General features: G+C 35.5%; 1 protein-coding gene across 2 annotated transcripts in view; it reads right to left on the bottom strand.

Annotated features, from left to right (window-relative positions):
• Positions 1 to 4725: 4725 nt before the first annotated feature.
• ZDHHC17 (zinc finger DHHC-type palmitoyltransferase 17) overlaps positions 4726 to 19266 on the bottom strand; it is a 91144-nt gene continuing 76603 nt past the window's right edge. For both annotated transcript variants that reach the window (XM_055235962.2, XM_055235963.2), the window contains 7 exons: positions 16542 to 16666; positions 15668 to 15730; positions 12841 to 12934; positions 11970 to 12053; positions 10252 to 10409; positions 9180 to 9274; positions 4726 to 7811 (listed from right to left, as the gene is read on the bottom strand). In XM_055235962.2, the coding sequence (XP_055091937.1) occupies positions 7673 to 7811; positions 9180 to 9274; positions 10252 to 10409; positions 11970 to 12053; positions 12841 to 12934; positions 15668 to 15730; positions 16542 to 16666 (758 nt within the window). In that variant the 3' untranslated portion in view covers positions 4726 to 7672. The remainder of the gene's footprint in view (positions 7812 to 9179; positions 9275 to 10251; positions 10410 to 11969; positions 12054 to 12840; positions 12935 to 15667; positions 15731 to 16541; positions 16667 to 19266) is intronic.

The following is a 19266-nucleotide window of genomic DNA, read 5'->3' as shown; positions in this document are numbered from 1 at the left end:
TTTGGGTGTTCATTGTCTTTTAATTAATCTTTTGGAGGAGATGCTCTGATTTCAGTTAGTGGAAAATCATTTGGGTCCCTACCTTTATTTGTTACCCCATTACCCAGCTGACTCACTAGGTTAATGTTTGCATTACAGCTGTTGAAAAGGATCTCTCTTTCAAGCAGGCAAGTATGCCTTAAGAGTAAAGGTTGCAGGCTGGGCGCGATGGCTCACGCCTGTAATCCCAGCACTTTGGGAGGCCGAGATGGACAGATCACGAGGTCAGGAGATCGAGACCATCCTGGCTAACATGGTGAAACTCCGTCTCTACTAAAAATACAAAAAAATTAGCCGGGCGTAGTGGCGGGCGTCTGTAGTCCCAGCTACTCGGGAGGCTGAGGCAGGAGAATGGCGTGAACCCAGGAGGTGGAGCTTGCAGTGAGCCGAGATTGTGCCATTGCACTCCAGCCTGGGCGACAGAGCCAGACTCCGTCTCAAAAAAAAAAAAAGTAAAGGTTGCTAGGCAACAGGCATCGCCATTTCAGCTCCTCAAAGCTGGTGTTCAGCAGTGCAGCATCTCCTCCTTTCCCTCCCCACTGTACTTTTAAGTTCTTTTGATTATACCTAAAATTCAGTACAAACACCTACAGGCAACTATTGAATCAGAGACTTGACTTAGTATGATTCTTTTTAAAGACTCTCCACTGTGATCTAATAGATGGTGACCTACTAAGTCCTGGAAACTGGGGTGTTTCACACATTTTGATTCTGTGTAAGTAGCAAAGAATGTTGCATTGTCTGGGCACATTCAGCTGGCTTAGGTAGAAGAGGAGCATTAGACTTTATATGGTTTCATTATTCCCCCAGAAAGTTTAGTTCTTTACTAGAGATTCAATCCAACTCTCTCACCCCCAGGAGTAGGGTGTAATAGGTCTGTAATGTGTATTAGTAAAATTGAACCAGCCTGTGAACATATCTTAATCTTTTCCAAGGTTCATTTTAACATACTATACTGTGTGAGTCTCGCTCTCTTGCCCAGGTTGGAGTGCAGTGGCGCAATCTCAGCTCACTGCAACCTCCACTTCCTGGGTTCCAGTGATTCTTGTGCTTCAGTCTCCTGAGCAGCAGGAACTACAGGCATGCCACTACACCCAGCTAATTTTTTTTTTTTTTTTTTAGTAGAGTTGGGGTTTCACCATGTTGTCCAGGCTGGTCTTGAACTCTTGGCCTCAAGTGACTCAACCACCTCAGCCTCCCAAAGTGCTGGGATTACAGGCATGTGCTACCATACCTGGCCAATATATTGCTTATTTTGAAAAGCTAAAGGGGATATGGTATGTGTGACATCAAAAAAAAAATAAGCAGAAACAAAGCGGGAGGAAGTTGGTGGAGGGTGTACTGGGTGCTTATTTCACATCATAGCCTTGAACAACTTCAGGTGTTTTATGAGGCATACCAGTTCCATCATGGTGGGGCAGGAGAGGTAGTTAAGCAGGCTGGGAAATAGTTAATTGGCAATAAAAGAGGCTGAAGGAGAGGAGTTATGGAATAACTTCTGATTCTGTATGTGGTAGAACATGTCCACAAATTCTTTGACCTTCCTATCAAATGATAGTCTAATTTCCCTCTCTTTGAATAAAGGCCCACCTTAGTGACCCATTGTTAGTATTTTGGATAAGGCTAGGTTAGAAAAGACAATACAGCTTTTGCCTGCCTCTTCCTCTTAGGATGCTTACTCTTGGAATTCAGCCATCATGTTCTGAGGAAGCCCTGACTACATGAGGAAACCACATGTAGGCATTACAGCCAAGGCCTCAGCTGAGATCTCATTCAACAGCCAGTATCAACCATCAGGCATGTGAGTGAAGCAGGCTTCAGATTATTGTAGTCTCTGGTCTTTGAGCCATCCCAGCTGATCCCAAGTGGAGCAAAGTGAACTATTCCTTTTAAGCCCTGACCAAATTGCAGATGTACGAACAAAAATGTTTTAGACCACCAAATTTTGGGGGTAGTTTGTTAGCATTCCTACCATGTTTCCCAAACTCTACTGGAGTTGCTGGTAGATATTCAAGAGGAAAAACAATGTAAATGAAGTTCCCAGGTGACTGGTAATTTGAGATTTCTGTCTGGTAAAATAAAACAAGATATCCATTCATATTTTAAATCGTTCTTGATTAAATTGAGAGCCATGGCAAAATAGCTACTCCAACACTGTGAGATTAGTTTCCAGTGGTTCCAGGAGTAGAAACAGGAATTTGGCTTTGGGCCAGACTGTTTTGGGAGGAATCACTTGGTCATTTGGATGTAAGTCAGTAACCCCAAAGTAATCCAAATGCAATATTAAAGTGCTGCATAAAACACATATTTTAAAAACTACCCCTTATGTTGGTCTGGTATATTTGAGGACTGCTGGCAACTCTAGTGCCAAAAAAGTCTTGTCGATCAAGTAAGTTTAGGGAGTGTTACAGAAATGAGACAGACCTGTAGGCTGACACTGCACACTAGCTACTGAAGGCCTTGAGAGCCTATGGTTGAAGTCTTTTAATTTGAAGAGAACCTTACACTGAATTAGTTGTCCATGGAACCATTAACATCTTGGGAAATGTTCTCAACCTGTGGTTTCCAAACAGTTTGATCTCAGGACCCCTTAATATTCTTAAATTATTGAGGACTCCAAAGAGCTTTTGCTTATGACAGTTGTCTCTATCAATATTTTGTATTAGAAATTAAACAAAATTTAAAATTTTAATTCAGACTTCCACTTATAGCCAAAATGTAATAACAGGGACCAGATTTATCTTTACTGTAAACAAGACAAATTACATGAAAAAATGTTCAAGACACTGCACATTATAGGCAACAAAGGCCATTTATGGGGGAAAAAATGAGATCAGTCTTAGCAACTACCAAAGCTTACTGCTTTGAGTTTCTAGGCTGTAGTACAAGGAAGAAGAACACAGGTAGAGCTAGAAGCCACCGTAAGTTAAGACACAGCTAAGAGTCCAGAGAGATCCAGGTGGCTAGAGTTTGCAGGACTGGAGAGGATTAGAGAGAGCAAACTTTAGGATTATACAGAACACCACCCCACCATGCACGTCTTCAGCTGAATTCTGATAGAACATGCATGTTAGGTGACTACCTAAGGCCAGGGAAAGAGCCATCCAAAAGACATGGAGCAAACAGTGTCTGGTGCGCACATGGAATAGGAATAGTGCCTGTTCCACCGCCAAGACTGGGAAACATGACTCCTTGCAGTTTTGGATAGAGTACAGAGAAGGCTCTTACCTCAGTAAGAAAGAGCAATGCTTTGGTCTTGCCTAACAAATCTTAAAAGCATGACCTCAAAGGATCAAAGTTTCCAAGTAACTTAACTGCATCCTGAATAAAGCTCTAGAGTTTATAGAAACACAAAAATATCAGGTACCCAATTCATAGTGTTTGGCATCCAATAAAAAAATTACCAGGCACGTAAGAATGAGGGCAAAAAATATCAAAACTAACTCAGAACTGACAAATGTAAACGTTAGCAGGTAAGGACATTAAAACAGTTGTTAGAACTACATGTTTTCAAAAAGTTAAGATATTGAAGATATTTTCAAAGGTCCAAATCAAACATTGTAGGTGAAAACAAAAAGATGAAAGTAAACTGAATGATACTGACTACACATTGCAAAAAAAAAAAAAAAGTCAACTTAAAGACAGCAACTATCTAAAACAAACACTGGGAAAAAGAATCTTAAAAGCCAACAGAGGATGGATCAGTGAGTTGGAAGACAATCTCAAGTGGCCTAACACATGTGAAATTGGAGTTTCCTGAAAGGAGGGGAGGAAAAATAATTGAAGAAAAAGCAACTGAAAAACTTCCAAATTTTGATGAAAACTGTAAACCTACAGATCCAAGCAGCAGCAGCAACAATGGGACTTTCTGATGCTTTGAACAGAAACAATCTAAAAACATTGCCATCTATTAAAAATATTTGTCAGTCCTAGTAAATGAGTGACAGTTTTAGCAAAAATTTACCTGGGTAAAACATTCATATCCAATTCAAAGGCAAGAGTTTTCTAAGAGGCATATCTTGTTTCCTTGAGTTTCTGACTTAGCTGACACAGACCAAAGAATATTCTGAATGCTCAATCTATTTTCTCTAAGTCACATAAATATATTTAATAGAAAACTCTGATAACAAGCACTTTACTTTCTGACAGGATGTTAAGATTTTCTGTCCTGGTATGTAACACTTGTTTCCAACTATGTCTAGAAACTCCTAGACTCAGACATCCATATCAGGTATGATCTATCAATCTAGCAAGGACTAGGAGAGATAAAAAGTAGAAAATAAGGAGGAAAATACTTGGGTGGAATGAAAACTAGTGGCTTTACTTTATACAGTTGTTCAAGATATTATTTGAACTCCAGACTAAAATTATGGATAGAGTATTAGTCTAATTTGAAAATACTCCTGTTTAATACCACTGGGTTCTCAAACCATTAACAACCACTGGAACAACAGGAAACAGTTCCTTAATAATTTTTGCCTTTTAAAGTCCCAAATAAAGAAGTTCTCTCTGCCACGCATATCTTCTCAAGTAACTGAGATCAACATTTGGTAGGTTTCATTCTGCAGTATTTTTCTTTATATAGTGTATTTTGCAATATTTTTCTTTAGTATCTTTAGACATATTTAAAACTTGGAGATTCATACAGTCCCTGAGGATCCTAATTAACTCCATGGAATTCAAAAATTCTTAAAAAATTTATCTTTATTTAAAAAAAAATTACACACACACATGCATACACACAGGATTGGAATTTTTTTTTTTTTTTTTTTTTTTTAGAATACTAACACCATCTTTTATGTTTCCAAATTCCTAGTCTTATGCCACTTGACTCCTAGTTAACCAGGATATAAATGTATAATGTTGTCATATCATAGGTACCACTATCACATTTCATCAATTTCCTGAAGTAAATTGAGTGAAATCATAAGCACACACTTAAGAGTCAGTATTTATTCTGATTAATACTTTACAAAATTTTGACATTTAATTTATGTAAGGAGGGCTAATTTATTAAACACTTTACAGGTTTTTCTTTCCACAGAATAACACGGTAAGTAGCAAAATAATACTTGGCACAGTTATAAATAAAGAAAATATAAAATAAAAACATCTATAGCTTAAGTACAATGATGCTGTTTTACGCCCATCAATATCAAATAAATTTCTGGAAACAACAAAAATATGAATTCAAAAAACTCCAAAGAAGTAATTCATGTTCAGTGCTGAGAATTAAGTTCCTATTTGCTAAAAGTATCCAATTAAGTTGGTAAGAACGATTCCCAAAGGTTCACCATCATACACAACTTTAGAACTGGGTTTATAGTTGGTTCCACACAGGACCTACAAAATAATTAAACAGATGCTATACTGCTGCATAGCTAGCTCCTGACCATCTGACCATTTCTGAGTTATTGATTTCACAAGTACTACAAGATGGTTACTACAAAAGCATTCACATTGCTAGTATTTTCCATGTAATTACACATCTAGAGGTTTTTTTGTCTATTTAACTGAATGACATCTCTTTTGCACTGAAAATATTGTACCACAAACAAAGAAGATGGAAACATTCTTAGCCAAACTCTGAAAAAACCACCACAGTCTTTAACTGTTGATAAAAATGTATTCGATAAAAACACAACTGAGTCTTCATGTGAAGTGGCTCAAAATACAAAAAATTAAAACAAATTCTAGCATTTTATAAATAACTTTGAATTTAAAAATTATCTAAAATTTCCCCCAATTAGTAGTCAAAACTAGCTGACATTTGTAAAGTTAACCAATTTTTACATTCTATGACAAAATGGCACAATGCTATTGCCACCCCACACCCATCTCTTCCCTTTTCAAAAATAAAGTACATATGCCAATTTTCTAATATTAAAACACATACACTAAGGGTAATCTTTTTTTGATGTGTGACTTATGGTCAAATAAGCTACTATATAAAAATGGTACTTGGAAATACTGAACAACTATATACATTTCACTGCTCCTCTTACTAAGGCAAGGGGCGGGTATACCACTAGATTGCTTTAATACCTGTAATCTGCATTTTACAGGGAAGACTAGTTTTACCAAGCATCAGACATGCAGTGAACTTGCAGGGTATAATGCCTATTAACAGCAATTTTGAACATCACTAGAAGCTCATTAGTTATCTCCCTTTTCTTTTTGGTTGGACAAAATGAAATGAGCAGCTTTAAAAACACTAACACAGACACAAAGAGAAAACTATTTGATAAATTATTTATATACAGATACATATTCTTTACATTGGTCTAGGATCTGTCATCAGTCTGACCACCATTCCCCCACATCTCCCACCCCATTCCCTCTCACAGATTTTCCACAGGTTGCTCGAACCACAGTTTGCTACAGCACTTAAGATGAATAAACCAAATCTCACCCTGTAAACAATATTTATGGAAGCAGTGACTAGTAGTCCACCATGAAGGTGTGAAAAGCTGTGACAAAAATTGATCAGTGCATCACATGTAACAAAAAGAAAATCTTTTCTAAAAGTGTTTCAGAACTTACTCAATATTGGATAAACTGAAATATTCGGGGATGAAATTTTACTTTCTGATAGGTCATTTTATTGAAACCAGAATATACTGTCAGCTTTTCTTTTATTCACATGTGCTATGTACACGGATCATGCTCCATCTTTAGTTAAATGCCATTTTTTGTCTACAATTATTTTGCAGCTAAGAATTTAAAAAGAAGCATATCCATGTATCACTATTACTGAGAATTTTGCATTATTCTGCCTTTTCTTGAAAATACCACCTCAACCCTTAAAAATGGAACTGTTTTTGAACATCAAATTAAATTCTAATTTATGCTTCACTGGATAGTATCTGCTAGTATACATTCTATGTGGTGTATCATGCAATTAGTAAGGCTTTTAAATTTGAACAAAATAACATGATTTACTATACTCATGCAAGTGCTTCATTATCAGACCGTAAAACCTCAGAGTAAGGTTACTACAAATTATTTCACTGAACTAGAAATATATCAGCAATGCAACAGCTGATAGAAACAAAACATTGTTAGCACATTTTATTGTGAACATTATTTTCTCCTGCCTTTGAAGACAACATCACAGTAGATCCCAACCACATGATTTTCATCACCGTATTTATGTGTACATTCTAAAATGTTCATAATACTAGTCAACTTAAAACAATGCTCCTGGAATTAGATGCAATACTCCTACTAGACTGCATCATAACATTTAACCAAATAACATAAATTTAGTTTTAGTTAAAACTGAACATTTCTGATCAGTACACCATGTCTGTCAATAGAATAAGTTTACCCTTTTTTTGTGAAAAATACTGTGAGAACAAAACCCAAAAGTTGAGTATGTTGTGAATTTCCAAATTAAGAACCATTAAAATTATTTTTTTATCATCTTTACTCTTCCCAGAAATGGCAGTGTGTTCTGTCCATGTTTACTTTTGTTAATAAAAGTGTTGGAAAAAAGACTGTAAAATTCACCGTTAGCCCTAAACATAGCATGCTCTTGTTCAAAGGATGTGGATTCGAGTGTGAGAGAGACACGGACAGACACAATTTTCAGGCACCACTCAGCAATATGCTTCATAGGATAAAGATGTTGCTACACCAGCTGGTACCCAGATCCTGATATTTGGTCATATTCTATTGTATACTGCCTGGTCCAGTCCACGATAACAGGACGAAAGAGGCCACAGCATCGAAATTCAAAGAAGTCTATAATATTCCTTACACATCCGTGGCTAAAAACAGCACCCCAAAAAGAAAATACGTCAGTCAGTCAGTACAAATGATTTAATACATGAATTCAATATAATTTTCGTGATAAATATATTTTTTTCTAAACTCAAAAACTCAGGTTACTTGCAAGAAGGAACCAATTTATAACTCTATAAACTGTATATGCCTTCATGTTTCTCCACTGCTCTGCCAATAATTTTTTCTTTTGCCAATTTAAAGACTTACACAATTATATTTTAGATTTATTCAAATGTGCATATACTTCCTGTGTTATATGCATTTTTATTTTTATTTTTAGAGATGAGGTCTTAACTATGTTGCCCGGCCTGGCCTTGAACTCTGGGCTCAAGCAATCCTCTCACCTCAGCCTCCCAAGTAGCTAGGACTACAGACATGCACCAACATGCCTGGCTCCATATGCAATTTTTGATAAAAACCTTTAATTAGTGGCTCTTTGGCAGGACACAAACTATCTCTAAAACAGAAAAAAAAAAGTAAAAGACAAAATAATTATAAATAGCATGAATTTGGCAGTGAACCTAAGGGTAACAAATTAAAAAAGAAACGTCAAGGATAAGTTCACGAAATTTTAGTACTCCAGTAACACCTTTAGAAAAACAGTCAGTTTTGGCCGGGTGCGCACCGGTGGCTCACGTCGGTAATCCTAGCACTTTGGGAGGCCGAGGCGGGTGGATCACGAGGTCAGGAGTTCAGGACCAGCCTGGCCAAGATGGTGAAACCCCGTCTCTACTAAAAACACTAGCTGGGCGTGGTGCATGCCTGTAATCCCAGCTACTCAGGAGGCTGAGGCAGAGAAGTGCTTACACCTATGAGGTGGAGGTAGCAGTGAGCTGAGATCGCGCCACTGCACTCCAGCCTGGGTGACAGAGCAAGACTCTGTCTAAAAAAAAAAGAAAAGAAAAGCAGTCAGTTTTGTGCCTTATATAATTTTTGTACCTGTGGGAGAATTCTCAAAACTACCCAACTAACTGTTTTTATTTAAAGGTCTGCTTGCTTTCCAGAAGTATGCCATAATTGACAGCACCACAAAAGCTGAAGAGTTGGTAGTAACTTCAGTAAAACTCAGTTTTCAATATTTCATATACTTAGGACCCTACTATTTCTAAGCACCAGACTGAATACAAATTTAAATTAAAAAGAAAAAATACATAAGGAGATATCACAACTTTATTATACACAGTTAATGTGATGAATTCTGTTTTGGTGTTATTATGGTGAACTGATGCTATTTCTACAGAAATCTTAAAAAGGTTTAAAAGCTATTTTACATATCACTAAGTAAAAGAGTCTGGTTAGTAAGAAAATTTTTATGACCAGAGAAAATATTAAATTTATAAATATGCACCTACTTGAATGGGCTTTCAATAGACGTTGTTGTGACTTTAAAGTGCTTGTATCTTCTGGCATTCATTCTTTCATTTGTAGTAATACCTAAACATGATATCTAAGAGGAAAGAAAAAGCAAACCATTATTCTTGTTTTTTTTTTTTTTTTTTTTTTTTGAGACAGGGCCTTGCCCTGTCACCCAGGCTAAAGTACAATGGCGAATTCTCAGTGCACTGCAACCTACGCCTCCTGGGTGGGCTCAAGTGATCCCACCCCCACCACCTCCCCCGACCCCAAAACCCCCACCCCACCAGCAGCTGGGATTACAGGCGCACGCACCATGCCCGGCTAATTTTCTTTTTTTTTTGTTAGTTTTTTTTTTTTTTTTTGTAGAGATAGGGTTTCACCATGTTGCCCAGGCTGATCTCAAACTCCTGGGCTCAAGTGACCCGCCCACCTCAGCTTCCCAGTGCTGGGATTACAGGTGTGAGCCACTGTGCCAGGCTGTAAACCATTATTCTAAATACTTAATGTAAAAAAAATTAATTTGAAGAAAACTAGGATAAAGATAAAAACAATGAAGTCTGTTTTTGGTTTTCCATCAGGAGATCATCAAAGCTAGTGTACATGGTATCATTTGACTGTGAAAAGTAGCCAGTTAAATGTGAAAAATATTTAGACAGTTACTTGACATTGTGCATGGATAGGCACTATTCATGCACAACCTCCCTATCAGCCTGAGAATGAGCTTTTAAAAATTAAAAAAAGGCTTTTGAATAAATATTAGTATTTGTGAATAAAAATACCATTAAAAACACAAAATTAATGTCATCATCAATCTAAGCTCACACATACTCAACTGGATGTATTTAAGTCAGGAATAACAGATTAAAATTTCTGTTAAGTACTAAAATTCAAAAGTTCACAATATGAGAAGAGGAAGGGGCAAAAGAGTGAGGTAGAAAGGAAAACTAAATTGAAAAATAAAATGAATATTTGAAGAGCAGGAGTGGTTAGGAAGAGAATATATTATCTTTTATGCAAGGATGGAAGAGTTTTCACTTAGTGCACTAAAAAGAATGCCTTTGCACATACCTGGTACATCTGACACATGAGTAATACAGCCACCCACATGAAGTGGAAAACACTGTTCAGGAACATCCAAAACATCCAAGGTGAACACGTGGCAATCTGAGTAATATATGTCCAAAATCCATCCTTGGTATAAGTGGTCTCACAGTGGAGTCCCCAGTCTAAAGCCAGAACAGAAGTACTCGTATTTACTCGATAATCATCCAAGTACCTCATATAGGCATTTGTGCTGGCACCATTTAGAAAACATAGTCAAACGGTCTAGATTTAACTGATGACATTCAATAGCAAATGTCTTTACACTCTTAAATAACCCTATTATATCTCAGAGAAAAAACATAGACAGAAATGGAAAAGGAGCAGCCAATCTTAAAAAAAAAATCACTGTATCTTCAGAATAAACAATTTTATTTGATTGGTATTGCATCACACAATACTTAGAAAAACATTTTCTTTACACAAAGACAAGAGGATATATGAAAGAGATTTTTTTGAAGGAGGGCATATAACATAATAGGATGGTGACATGGGCTTTTTTTTTTTTCAGACAAGGTTTTGCTCTGTCACCCAGGCTGGAGTGCAGTGGCTCAATCAAGGCTCACTGCAACCTCGACCTCCTGGACCCAAGCAATCCTCCCACCTCAGCCACCTGAGTAGCTGGAACTACAGGCATGCGCTACCACACCGGCCTAATTTTTGTATTTTTTGTAGAGATGGGGTCTCTCTCCCTACGTTGCCCAGGCTGCTCTCAAACTCCTGGCCTCAACTGGCCCACCCACCTCTGCCTCCCAAAGTTTTGGGATTACAGGCAATAAGCCACCACGCCCAGCCAAGTTAGGCCTTTCCTAATACAAAATCTCCTGCTGTAGGAGAGTTGCTATAAAGTACTGCTGTTGTTGGCAAGAAAGTGTTCTCCTCAGGTGTTCTGGGCCAGAAATTAGGTCAAGTTCTTTGACCAAATCTTCTTATTAATCTTTAACTGAGGTGGTAACCTCCTTTGGTTCATTAGGGCAATAACACTGATTATTTTTAATATCTGTGGGGCAAGAAGACTAGAAAATCATCCTTCAAGACTTGTATTTAAACCAGGATGTGATATATCTTTATGCTAAGCACCACCAAGCCCTGAGGCATCGTAAGTGATGTATGCACTTAAACTCTTTCCAGATTCCATTCTTAATGCAACAAAAATCTATCATTTCCTTTAAGGTATAAAACCGACATGATGGAATAACAACTTATTCTTAAAAAGGTAACTTCTGATATTTACTAATATTCTCTAATAGGCAATAATTATACCTTACTTTTCAAAATATTTCAAATTCTCTGCAAATTTAATTTTAAGTATATTTTCCCAAATGCTTGGTAAGAAACAGAACTAGGACAATCACTTAATCTATAAGCTACTATAGTAAAGCAAGTACATGATGTGGAAAACATTGATGTATTTTACCCAGAAGCTTCTCAAAGCCTATTAAACCAACATGTTTTTCAGAGGACACAGGTATTAAAAGGTGGTTAACTGCTAACTGTTTGCTTACACTGTATATTGGACATAATTGATAGAGCTATATCTTTTTTCCCTTTTGTGCTTCATAAGGTGTCCAAACCATAATTTTAGTTAAACGACTTTTGTCATTATAGTAATTTGTTAGTATGGTAAGTATAATCTAAGTATGCAGAAATTTGTTTTAAAAAGACCAAAAACTAATTGTACTCACAAGATATACAACCATAAATCATCCAGCAGATCATAAAAAGCAAGAAGAATAGGTAGCCCATAAAATATCTATGGTTGCCTGCACCTGAAGAACGACACAGAAGCAAGGTTTTTCAGCTAAGAAAAAACAACAGGTAATGCACCTTTGAGGGGTATGCCATGAAAGGTGTGCTATAATTGTGATGATAATCACACATACATTCATTATTTTATGAAGTGGTTTTCAGGAAAAATGTTTTAATAAAAATCTTAAGTAAGAATGCTTACAATTACACACAAAGATATAATAACAATGGTGTTCAAGTCCCAAAGAACTAAATAAATCACAATTCTGACCTCTAATCCTATTCTTTGTGAGGTTTAAAATAGCCCTATTTTATCTTTACTTTTATAAACTTTACAATCCAAAGGGTTCTCTTCAAAAGAGGTACACAATCTTTGTAATGTTTCCTGTCACCTCATAAAATCTCCGGGGCATCTCTCAAACCATGTAGTTTCTCTCCTTAGACTATACCACTCTTGAACACTAAGGTGTGTACCGTTCTTATTTGTCATTCCTCTCTGCCTCTGCGCATAATATCATTTCAAATATTACCGCCTTCATCTCTCTAGTTTAACTAGAAAAAAAAAAATTTGCCTCCTTATCAAGAGTAGGCACCAGATAGAATTGACAGAGAAAAGACATCAGCCACTAATTTTGTAATTTTTTTCCCTCCCTCTCAACTGAGTTGCTGTGTTGTCAACAAGAAGATAACTGGGAAAATGAAGGGTGGAGTAATAAACTTTCTACTGCCTACTTTAATATTATACTTTATGCATTACCTAAGGTAACTTAAATGAATGATATAGAAGAAATTACTAATATAACTTACCTACACAGTTACCCACCCATGGGCAATGATGATCAAATTTTGCTATACAGCGGTTGCACACACCACAATGTTTGGACCTCACCGGTTTTCGTATCTGTTAATAGGCATGTTAAAGGATTATGAAAGGTATTGTACTAAGAGAGAAAAGCTGAATATTTATTTTCTCAAAATATAAAAAATAAAACTATATTTTTTAAACAAGATTATATCAAGGTTTCCAAATGAATGAAACCAATAATCACTATTGTTTAATAAAATTTCAACTGCAAAAACAAAGAATAAAAGAATGAGGCAACTCTAGAAAATATGCTCTTAAGAATGGAACTGAACCATCAATTTACAAAAGCTAAGAATTACCAATTTGATTTGATGAATGATGCTATGTTTAATTCACATCCCTCAAATTTCTGAGTAATAAAAACATATCAATCTCCAGTCTTCTAAATGATGTCCCATTATGATTAATGGTCATGATACTGGTGTTTTTCAATAAAATAAAATTATTCCTTACTAGGAAGGTCAGGCTAAAAGTGAATTTAAACAGCTCTTAAAATTCAAAATCATCAATAAAATATGTCTTCCCCAAATTAACATCCAGCAAAAACCAGTATGTACACATCTATTTCTCTTCAGTAAAGTGCCTTCTGAGATCTCAGATTAAGGTACAGCATTTCTCCTGCTGAAATGACCATATCTAAGAATGCAGAACATGCTTAAGAAGTCACTGTTTCTTGCAAAAAAAAAAAAAAAAAAAAAAACCCCATATAATTCATTATTCAGCTATTGACAGGCAATAAAGAATTCATGCTTATGATGTCTGTTTTTCAAGCATTTTGAAATGGTTTTTAAAACCTACATTACTCTAAATCAGCCAAGTGAATACAAGAACTCATTGGTGATCTTCAAAGGGCTGGCAGTCCTAATGCTAGATATATGATAAAAAAGCTGCAGTTATTAACTCTTGCCAGAAAAAAATTTATAAATATACTTCAGTGTTTCAACAAATGCACTGCCATTTCTCCATTAGTTTGCATAAGGTTACACACTATTTTGAGGTACCAAGCAAAAGGCACAGTGAATACACAGTTCTTACATCTACCAAAATTATCTGTGGAATAAAGAAAAGGGTAAGTTATTCTTCACCACAGTTGTGAGACTAAATCTACTTAGGAGAAGGCAGCAGGATATTCAAACAACTTCTATCCCCACTTCCAACCCTCAGCTGCAACACTAGTCAAAAATCTGAAAAACAGACTAACTGGTAAGGCGTGACTTGGTCTCAGGGTTCCTCGGATCACTTATAAAGTAATCCTTTTTTTTTTTCTTTTTTCTTTTTTCTTTTTTTGAGACAAGGTTTCACTCTGTGGCCCAGGCTGGAGTGCAGGAGTGCAATAAACAAAGTAATTCGTTTTTAAGAAAGCTCTGATCTACAAGCCTTAGGAACTTGTCTACTTATCAAAGTGAAGCATACCCATATAATGACAACTACCTCTGCTGATCTGCAAGATTTTATAATAGGAAATCTTCTTTACAACAAGAAGTATGTGGCTTATAAATAATATATAATAAAACATTTATGCTATGATGACAAAATTAGTCTTATTCTTGCCATCAAATATGTATTTGACAATGAAACTGCTATCTGTATTGAATGACTATATAATTTGTTTGCCATATGGCAAGTACATCAGCACTGCATACTTTGTGGAACAGTGTATTTCCACAGAACAGCAGTGTATTAAAACATTCTAAATATTAAGAAAAAGAATATCAATTTTGTAAATTACCCATTATAAAGCACAGAAACAAAAACTGTTTTCAGAATGCCGGAATATATAAAAGAATCTAGTCGGTATCCTAAAGTTGCTACCAAACATGAAGCTGTATATATTTTGAATATTCAAAATCATAACTGGTCAAAGAATATTAAATGTAATAAAGAATTTGCAGAATTAGAACTGTTTCAAAAATTCATTCCATAATCCTAAATGAAGTCAATGACTTTATTATTAATCAGATGTTAAGACATGAGCTCACTTGCAGTGTATAAAAGAGCATTTAGTTTTATGTATGACTTTGGAATATTTCAATTTCCATGTAGAAAAACATAATTTAAGCACTGTGGCAGTATATATATTTTTCACAAATACTAATTATAAAAACTAAGTGAAAAATAATTAAAACATAAGAGTATTATCCTACAGAAAATTAATGTCTGTAATAATAAACAATCTCAATAGTGCTATACCTGACTCTATTAATAAATACTAGTAATTTCATATATATCTTTACCTATGACCTGGGTGAGGATGACCACTTTAAAAATCTATGATAAAACAGTGTTCAAAGTTACATAAACATTCTAATACAAAACAAAACAAAAAAAACACCTACTCAAATTGAACTTGTTTAGAGGCCATGTTGTCTTAACAGTTATCTAATGGATTTTCCCATGTGGCTTTTAAATACAAGTATAAATTTTCTTAAAATGTAGTAAAGAAAACAATCTATTAGGGAATCATAAATCTTTGATCTGAAATACTTTATTACTTAGTTTTTAATTTATTAACATTTTAAGCAAGAAAAGAGAAAGACAATGAATACAAATAAATGGCACCTCTGAATCAAAAGTACAGTCAAGGCCTACCATCAAGGAATAAGCGCCTTGGGAACCAGACATCCTTTAACCATCTTTCCTCTTATACCAAGAGGGAGGGAATGTGTTCATTGAAAGAAATTATTCCTTTTCCCCACATCCCATACCCGCTATGCTATGTCACTGTCAGGAGGAAGAGAAGGGAGGGAAGAACAAAGAAGAAAATACTACCAAACAGGTACTGCAGAATATACTGAGGTCCAGACTTCCTGTCTCTGCAAGTTCAACTATTGTCTGTGAATTAAAAAAAAATATTTAATTCAAAACTGAACAATGCTCACCAACTCTTTTGCCATCACTATGAATCAATAAACATGATTTTCATCTTTAGTGTACTGATGTTTTGAGTTCAAAAAGAGAAATAAAATCTTTTGTTTATTTACTGCTACTTCATTGCAATAAGAATACAGGGTAGCAATCTCTATGCTGCCCAGAAAAAAGGGCATTAGACCATAAGAATCTGCCACTGTCTTAGTCAATTGTGGACTGGAATAACTCATCAAAATTTGTCTTGTTTTTAGAGACTAAATAAAACAGCTCTTAAAATAATCTAAAATGCTTCTAGTCCAGTTCTCTAAATACACAACATTGTTAGAGTACAAAATTGGTTTCCTAATTACCTGCATTATAAGAAAGGGATGCCCTGGATAGTATATACAAATATTTTAGCTACTGGGATGGTGTACCTGCACTATCAACCAATTTATTAACCTTCTAGCTTACATAATCATTCAGCAAACATCTACTGAATGCAAATTATTTCCTGGAGATTTACAGAGATGTTTAAGGCACTGTATTCACCCCTCAAAGCAATCACAGCAGTCTTGTAAGGGAGAGAAACATGAAATTATAAAATGTCATGGAAGTGTTATGGACAGGCATCACAAGAGCACCAAGGATGAGCACCAAATAAAAGATACATAATCTCAATTTGGCTTAAAACTTCTTTACATTCTGAAAGATAGTTACTTCCTCTGTCCTCTAATGTCTGCTATAAATACTGATAATCTGGCAGTTAAGCACAAGTGACTTAGTATTTTGCTACCTTTTTCTTTTGCTCTTCTGTTGCTTTAATAATCCCTGGATCTGATTTCCAAGATTTTCCAAAATTGTAGAAAAGTGCAACACTATTGGCAAGGAATGGAAGATGGATAAATAAAAAGTTGAGATGTGCCTAAGGTTAAGGAATCTAAAGAAGCAATGATAAATGAATTACTATTATATACAAACTTATAATCAATAAAATTTTACAAAACACCTACCAGTCAAAAAAATACAAACTGTTCTGCCTTATGTTTATAACTACATGTAAAAATAATGTGACTTCTTTATAAATTTTAAATCATGTAGACTTATCTGACACTTTAAGTTAGTGAATATATTAAAAAGTCAATGAAAATGTTTAAATGACTAATTTTTTGACAAAAATGAAGGGATTTCTCATGTTCAAAGTTATTAACATATACTTTATGTATATGCACTGCAATCTTTATGCATCTACCAAATATTACAGATATCATACTCGTATATTTAAGATTGCTTTTAACTATAGGAAAGTCAAAAAAGAAAAATTCTCACTTTTGCCTTTTTTTGAACACGCTGAAATTGATTTCAGAAAAAATATAAGCTTGCTTAAAACAAAGTTTATATGTTCACATTTTTTCTATCCCATAAAAACATAAGAAATATACTAGGCATTTATAAACATAATTATCAAAAAACAATTTAAATAACACTATAAAAAATAAAGCAATGTCGCTAGAGCAATACATTTCTGAGACACAAAACACCAAGTATACTCTCAAATACCATTTTTAAGATTTTATGTAGATACAGGTATCATACAAGAATTTCATAAGATTTTTTGACATTATCATGTGTACCCACTGTTTACATTTCTCATGAAGCACAGATAGAAAAAGAACAGCTTCTTGAATGAAATCATTCTATATTTGTTTGGAAAATACCAGAACACTCAATAGCCACCTGACATACAAAAGATGGAAGAAAAGATTAGTTATTATCACCTGGCATATTCAAAAGTGACTTATCTTTTCCTTATTTCTCCAATCCTCTCTTTTCCCCCAACTTTTTCCAATCTTATTCCACAAAATATACTGGTATAACCAGCAGAGAGTAAATAAGAAGTCAAACTTTCAGCTGTTTATTCTGGAGAATAAAGTGTGCAGAATGCTGAGGTTTGACATTACTCAGGGGCAGCACTTTTATTTATCACAAGTTTTGAAAAGGTGCTAACATAACATGTAAATAAATAAGTCAAACCCTCAGGACCTGGATTAAATTTGCAGGGGGTCAGCTCAATATATGACTACATATTTGAAAGGTATATTAAGGAATTAAATACTGAATGAACTTTAAAAATGTCTTTCCTTGCTCTTTAATGATAAAGAAATTAGGTATCTTCAAGTGATAGATTGAATTTAGCTTTAACAATAGACAAGCTGGGCCGGGCGCGGTGGCTCAAGCCTGTAATCCCAGCACTTTGGGAGGCCGAGGCGGGTGGATCACGAGGTCAGGAGATCGAGACCATCCTGGCTAACACAGTGAAACTCCGTCTCTACTAAAAAATACAAAAAATTAGCTGGGCGTGTTGGCAGGCGCCTGTGGTCCCAGCTACTCGGGAGGCTGAGGCAGGAGAATGGCGTGAACCCAGGAGGTGGAGGTTGTGGTGAGCCGAGATCGCGCCACTGCACTCCAGCCTGGGGGACAGAGAAAGACTCCGTCTCAAAAAAAAAAAAAAAAAAAAAAAAACAATAGACAAGCTAATTTTAAAAATTTAACTGAAATAGGCTGGACAAGGTGGCTCACACCTGTAATCCCAGCACTTTGGGAGGCCGAGGCGGGTGGATCACCTGAGGTCAGGAATTCGAGACCAGCCTGGCCAACATGGCAAAACCCTGTCTCTACTAAAAATACAAAAATTAGCCAGGCATGGTGGTATGCACCTGTAATCCCAGCTACTGAGGGGGCTGAGGCAGGAGAATTGCTTGAACCTGGGAGGTGGAGGTTGCAGTGAGCCAAGATCACGCTACTGCACTCCAGCCTGGGCAACAGAGAGACTCAGTCTCGGAAAAAAAAAAAAAAAAAAATTAATGGAAATAGGCACACTCTATGAATATATGGCTGTTTTCAGTATTAATTTTATTATTAGAGAAAATGAGAAAGCACTAAAAAAAGCATAAAGACAGAAACAAGAACTCTACAACCCAGAATTAAACTTCTTTTAATTTTGGTATTCTGCATTTTTAATTATGACTGGTATCATAATGTATCTAATTATTAACAAAATAATATATTAATCACCAACTATGTGCCAGTTAAGCAGCACAAGAACCCTATGATAAATCCTATTATCCCCACTTTACAGATGATACGACTGAAGCAGAAGCTACACTGTCCAAGATTACAGAGTGAGTTAGAGGTAGATCAAGTATTAAAACTCAGACTCATATGACCTATGCTATTCGGCCTCGCCAAAGTGCTCAACACAATTTCCTATGCCAATAAATATTATGGAAACAATATATTTAGGTATGAACATTTTTAAGGCTTGAGATATAAATATATACAGACACTTTTATACTATTTTCCAGCAAGATATACCAATTTATAACCCCACTAACAATACGACTGATTAGTACATTTGCATTAGCAGTAATGAAAAAATGCTGCCAATTTAAGAGGCAAATACCTGCTATTTTATCGTTTTAATTTACATTTTTTGCCTTTATGTTTAAACAGCCCTCCAA

Source organism: Symphalangus syndactylus, chromosome 13 (genome assembly GCF_028878055.3).
Source record: "Symphalangus syndactylus isolate Jambi chromosome 13, NHGRI_mSymSyn1-v2.1_pri, whole genome shotgun sequence".
Classification (NCBI taxonomy): domain Eukaryota; kingdom Metazoa; phylum Chordata; class Mammalia; order Primates; family Hylobatidae; genus Symphalangus; species Symphalangus syndactylus.
The sequence above is the reverse complement of the archived record's forward strand: the minus strand, read 5'-3'. Positions and strand labels throughout refer to the sequence as shown.